The sequence below is a fragment of the Anticarsia gemmatalis genome, chromosome 6, assembly GCF_050436995.1.
Source record: "Anticarsia gemmatalis isolate Benzon Research Colony breed Stoneville strain chromosome 6, ilAntGemm2 primary, whole genome shotgun sequence".
Classification (NCBI taxonomy): domain Eukaryota; kingdom Metazoa; phylum Arthropoda; class Insecta; order Lepidoptera; family Erebidae; genus Anticarsia; species Anticarsia gemmatalis.
In genome coordinates this window covers 6,359,518-6,366,173 of record NC_134750.1, presented here as the reverse complement: position 1 = coordinate 6,366,173, position 6,656 = coordinate 6,359,518, and the positions used below count along the sequence as shown (strand labels likewise).

The 6,656-nt window shown below is 34.9% G+C and overlaps 1 protein-coding gene across 1 annotated transcript; it reads left to right on the top strand.

Moving 5' to 3' along the window:
• Positions 1-304: 304 nt before the first annotated feature.
• On the top strand, positions 305-2,698 carry LOC142973877 (trypsin-4-like). Its single transcript, XM_076115900.1, has 4 exons — positions 305-390; positions 731-941; positions 1,171-1,429; positions 1,538-2,698. The coding sequence occupies exons 1-4, from the start codon at positions 354-356 to the stop codon at positions 1,838-1,840; spliced, it is 810 nt and encodes a 269-aa protein (XP_075972015.1). The 5' UTR covers positions 305-353; the 3' UTR covers positions 1,841-2,698.
• The last annotated feature ends 3,958 nt before the right edge of the window (positions 2,699-6,656 follow it).

Genomic DNA, 6,656 nt, shown 5'->3' with positions numbered 1-6,656 from the left:
TGCACCAGGGAATTGCTTAACCTCAGTCTGATTCACTCAATTTGTACAAAACTTTTTCATTTTTTTTAATTTGATGCGACATCTATCTTTGCTTCAACATATTTAAAATTCTGTAAATCAAGATGCATAATTATGTTTACTATAGTGCCACTGCAGTAATACAAAATTACAGGTATACATTTTAATCTAGAACCTTGTAGGTAAGTTGTTCAGCAATAGATACAAGTACGTGTGGTTTGGTAAACCCAGAGATAAAAAATACCCGATCTTGAAATTGATCTGATAATGTATCTTATATTTAGAGAGTTCGTACATCAGTTACAATTGTTTAGTTGATAGTGTTGTTGGACAAAATGCACGTATCGTTTAAAATATTACTATTATTGGCCGGTAAGTGTATTTTATTAAATTCATCTCTTGGTTATTAAAACGCTTTTTTTTACATCACTTAATAATGATTCAATCTTATCTTTCCTCTATCGCCCAGCTGTGTTTTCCGATATGTCGATTGTCCGAGAAAATATTCTGAGAGATACTAAGACTGCAATAGGTACCTACAGGTAATGATATACCGGGCGCAAGACAATACTTGCTCTTTCAGTTCGTATATAAAAATAGATTATATTAAGTCATTTGAAAGTAGCAACATTTATCTAAACAAAAGAAACTGCCATGTACATCACTCTTACAGAGATGATATTATTTATTAATGTTTAATTTTCGTCCACAGTTTGTTGTTATGTCGGCTTCTCATCACCTGTACCAGATGATGCTGAAACAGCTGAATCAGCAAGAATAGTGAACGGATTTGAAGTAGATCTAGTAGACGTGCCATACCAAGCATCGCTACGAAGAAAGATACTATCAGGCTGGGGTCATATGTGTGGTGCAGTAATTATCACTTCTAGAGGAATATTGACGGCAGCACACTGCGTTATATCGTAAGTAAAAATCAATAAATGAAAATTGTGTACATTATGAGAAACGATAACATGTTTCAGATAATTCTGGCATATTATTTTCAGTATTATATTGCGGTTTCCCTCAATGCACAGGTCTACGTTTTGTTTTCAGCCTATGCATGTGTAGCAGTGAAATGAAATGTATCAGAATTTTCATTAATATTGATTCAGGTAGAAATTGCAATTTTACATTCTTATCAACTTTTAGGTACGAAACATCACCATCATCTCTACGTGTGGCTGTTGGAACTGCGTACCGTCTTTCTGGAGGCAAGACTTACGACGTTGCTTCTGTAATAGTTCACGAAGCATATTCTACAGCTACTTTAGAGCATGATATAGCGTTGCTGGCTACTGCAAAATTGATGAGCTTTGGGCCTACTGTTCATCCGATATCAATTGCTGATCAATTTCTTGCACTGCCCACGGGAACAGAAGCGCTGGTGTCTGGATTTGGAACCACTTCGGTGAGAAACTTAAACCAAGATTAAAATTGATGAAGATATTTTTTATTTGTCTGAACTTTGACTTAAAAAAAAAACAGTTTTATTTTACAACATATCTTACATTTTCAGTACGAAGGACCGTCGTCTAACGTGTTGTTAGCCGCGAAAGTCAACATTGTTGCTCAAGAGACATGCGCACGGGCATACCTGCGCCTCGCAACGATTACTACAGGAATGCTTTGCGCCAATGCCTCCAGCCCGCCAAGAGACGCCTGTCAGGGAGATTCCGGTGGACCCTTAGTTGCTAAAAATCACTTGATTGGTATCGTTTCTTTTGGAGAAGGCTGTGCTGATTCGACATACCCAGGAGTTTATACAAGAGTATCTTTTTATGGTGAGTGGATTTGGAGAAAGGTAGCGACAATTGTTTAAATAACTGAGGGTTTAAATACTTCGATCGCTCAATGGATGCAATCTTGTTCAGGCTCATATTTTTTTGACTTTTGGTTTTGACACGGCATTAATGATTGGTTATGATCTCAAATACGAAGGCATTTGTAACTAAAAGGCATATTATAATATATCTATTTATTACTCAGTTTAACAGTTGGGAGTTAGTCCAAGTGAAGAAATATTGCCAACATTATAGAAAACAAAGGTGGTAAAAGATGTTCACAAATTATTTATTTATGTTTATGGAAATAGTCTAAACTATCATGTTTACGAGACAGAACAAGATAAAGAATTGTATTACATCACGAAAAAAGATATACGTTACCATAACATTGTGAATATTTGTATTTCAATGTTAATTTTGTTAATAAATTTTATTTATTTAAATTTTAAAGGAGTGATTATTGAACTTGGAGTGCATCGGACGAACGGAGGAGACTAATTTGAATACAAACAACTTTCTACAATATCACTGGCGGATACGGAATTTCCTAAGTACGTGTCAATGACATTTTTACATGACACTGATAGTAATATTGTATTTCGTCACGGAACCGCAAAATAAAATAAGAAAGAAGATTTTATCAAACTATAGTCAAGATTACAAGCTCAAATCTGCTAATAAGACGTAAAATACTGAAAAAAGCAGGTCTTGAAAACGTCTCTTATCTTAGTACCTTATCTATTGATTATGAGGCTTTTGTTCGTTCCGCGATCACACTTCAACTGGGCTTGTGAAAGGTCAATTATTTTGTTTACTATAGCAACCCACAAAACAACACCTTACATTGTAACAAAGTCATTGGTGAATCAATAATTTGACGGCTTCGACACAATTCTCAGACTCAATACTTTATCGAAAATATTTCTGGTTTTTCCCTTTCATTGTTCTAATTATTAAGTTTCAGACCAATGTGCTGGCTATCTAAAATGTTCAATGCGTCATCATTGTTTGGGGAATTACACATAATTTTGGACATCATTAAAATTTATTTAGGAATGTACTTGGTAAATTGAGTAATTTTATTACATTTTGTTAATTTTGTTATGAAACAATCGTGTTCTCATGTAGGTATTATGTATCAGTACAGCCTTTAACCTTAAGTTATGTATGTAAGGTTTGAAGAAAATGATGATCGATCTTCAATTTGATATCTCAAACCCTTCTAGCAAGTTCCATAGTTACGATGGAATACAAAACTCTATAGTATGGATTTTGACCGAGCCGTTGTAGGTTTTCCCTTACCCACTCTAAGTTTGAAATAAAGGAGTACTACTACAATTCATAATTTATTTAAATTTTATATTTTTAAAGTATTTTTACACTCTTTTATGATGTAAAATTTGTTGTTTGAATGGCTTCCTGAAACTTGTATTGTGAACTTAGCTACTCTAGTTTTTTACATTTCTTGAAACTTCCATACCTCAAGTTAAAAGTTAGGAAATCTTAGTAAAGAAAAACTTTGTTTTATAGCCGCTAGAATTGAAATAAATAAAAAAAACTATGAGTTTTATTAAAATTAATACTTTACGATTGTTATTATTGCACCATTATTACAATTTTGTACATTAGCTGAGGCAACTCATTGTTCAATATTATCTGTCGAATTATTATATTTCTTTTAAATTTGAATGGATGTGTTTATGCTTTTGTGCATTACATATTATATACCAGCAAATTTGGTTTCCGTCAGTCCTAACGACAAACATTTGACATTTAAACCGCTCGAGGAAGATAGTTCCTGCAAAGGACGCTAGGGGCGCTGATGAGTTTCTCATAAAAAAATTCTCGATAGCTGGTTGTCGTTAGTCGATAGTTCATTGGCCCCAGATCAAACAGAAGTATAAATATAGAGATTATTTTCTATTAAATTTATAAAACTAGAAACATTTTCGATTCACCCTTATCCAAACTTTCTATAAAACAAAGTTCTATTATAACATTAGAATGATAATAAGCCATTAACATATTATCCCCTTACAAAGTGACTGGTACAGAGATGGATTTTTTGCAAGCCGTCACCAAGAGCTGCTGCCTGATTGATTGCTTCATTTGAATCCCGAGATTCGATTTATGATTAGCACCTATCGGATCGAAGAATCGTCCCTTGTGACAATGCATTGGTTCGTCTATCGTCTATAGGTAAGAATAAGTTATATTTTACTGTTGCATCAAATTTTTGGTCTTGAAAACTACTAATGATTTATACACTAGAAACTACAAGATAACCTTCTTTTTAGTATTTCGAGGGGTGGCATAGCTTTAAAAGATATTTTCATGTTTATAATATTGCATAAAGGTAGATGCAAATTGGTCGAACATTACGTAGCTTGATTTTTAGTGGCTACATTTTTGACCCTTGACAAAAGAAACTAATAAAAAGATAAAGTCAGTAATATTTAAGCCTCATTGCTCCCAGAATGAACAGAAATAAATTATTATGAAACGAAATTAGCGCCATTTAGTGCTATACTATGTAATTAATTAGCAAATTAATTAACAAAACAATCAGCATCTATGTAAACATAATATCGAAAAGTATTGTAATCTACGTTAAATACGGTGAAAGCTTCCGACACTCGCTCGTAATCCGTTTCCTCATTCTAGACTACCACATTGTTCTTCAACTTTTCAAAAGCTATGCGATTCTAAACCTTATTCTCATTGGCGTTAAGTGGTTTCTATTTCAAAATGTATCGTGATTAAAGATCTTTGAAACGTAAGCGCAAAAATTTATTTACGACACCCCCTCATTTAAACGTCTCCTGTCTCTCTCTTGATTACGTATCGATGGTGTGTTTTGTCCTTTTCTTTCGACCCATAATAAATTTTGGGGCGATTCTGAATTAACAATACCATAGTCATAATTCGCAAGCCTGTTGCGGCGCGTTCATCGGGATGTTTGACGATTGTGTTAACATTTAATGTAATATTAACCGTTTAATGTTTAGTTTACAGTTGATTAATTGGATACCCTTTACTTAAGTGTAAAATTTAATGAGCTTGAATAGAAACATGACACTATTGCTAGTAGTTTTTGTAGATATAAATAGATAATACTGTATAGTATTATCGTAAATTCATTTCATATATTAGCAATTGTAAGTATCACAAAGCTTTTGTAGCTAAGTGATACTAATATGTTGTATAAAAAACCCCACTTTAAAGTATCAACATCAAACCAACATTATAATACAAAATAAAACAAGATTATCGATAAAAATCATTTTATTAAGTCGTACATCACTAATCCGGTGACTGAGCGTACGCCACTTAATTCAGGGGTGGCATTGCTCAGACGGCAATAACGTATACACGAATAGGTGTCGAGTTGGGCTCGACTGGCGTCTTACTCGGATCAATTCTAATCTCTGTCGTCACGCCAGCCCCCGGCGCCGCGCCGTGACACTTCCACCAAACACGTGAACTGTATCAGCATTTGACGTCATCTAATCATAACCGAGGCTGCCACTTCTTCAATTACGGAAGTTTAATTTTTGTTGTAATGTTTACATCAGTTTGTTTTGTTATTTAATCGTAAAAGCCTACGGTTGGAGGTTGAATGGATAGCGTGTGAAAGGCCATTAGCCAATGTTTTGTTCATTGTTCGCTGCAATATGTAAACAATTAATGTTATTCTAGTTTTTTTTGTTGAGTGTAAACATAATGTTGTCTAATAGTCAATTTAAAATTATTTTTTTACAATTACGCCTTAAAATATTACTTAATTTAAATTAGACAACAACAATCCCTTAAACATTCAAAAAGTCAATACGTCGCCAATATTGAATTCGATTAGGTCGTTGAGCGTCTAAACCCACCGATAAGTAAGTGTAATGCTATAGTCCCTCGGCCTATTACCTGGCAATTTCACAGAACAATCTACGTCGGATCGCGTCGACAGCACACAGTGATGTGACACACACGGGCTTTGTAACGGAGAGGGACGGCACTCGCTCCCGCGATTTGTTTACACAGTGTAGCTTTCCCTTTCGCATCGCACGTGTGTGCGTGACCATCTGGCGGGTGTACGCGGGCGGCAGCCCTGCGCCTGTGCTAGTGTCGCCCCCACACCGCGGAACGCTCGTACCCAGCGCACCCCGTTTCGGGGTAGCCTGGCTGCGCTTGTATGCGTGACCCAGTCGAATAAATCTAATATTACACACAAACATATTGGTGGCACGCCGTGTCATTTTTACGCTTGTGTTGTCGCTACTTGGGGTTCTTTATGCGGCGCGATGATATTATTATTCTGACGATTACGACATCCTTTATGCTTACAATAAAATAATTAATAAGGGATGAAGTGTATTGTTGTGCGGCAGTTTGTGATCGGTATCAGAGCTCTTGGCTCTGTTCGAGATTTAAAAAGGTAACGATAAAGTTTATTACCATCTTCGCGGGTAATGGCGCCGGCATTGTTCAATTAAAATATTGGTACTTGAGTATTTAGTTTATTGTTTTACATCTATTATGTCGATGGGAATTGTTTAGTTTATAAAGGCACATAAATTGCGTGTCGGTAATGATTCAATGAAAATAATATAATAGTATCGTAGCATTGAGAATAATTGTTTGATAACATGGTATCAAGAATTATAAACGAAATTATGTACAGATACTCATTGTACAACTCAAATATTATCTTAATGTTCATACTTAACAACTAACCGAAGAAAAGTTAACTTCAAAACTGAACAACGCAAAAGAAATACTCCAGTGATCATAGTTTAACGAAGTTTTGTTTGTTAACGAAACTGACTCCATGAATGAAACGGCGCTGTGATGTTGCGA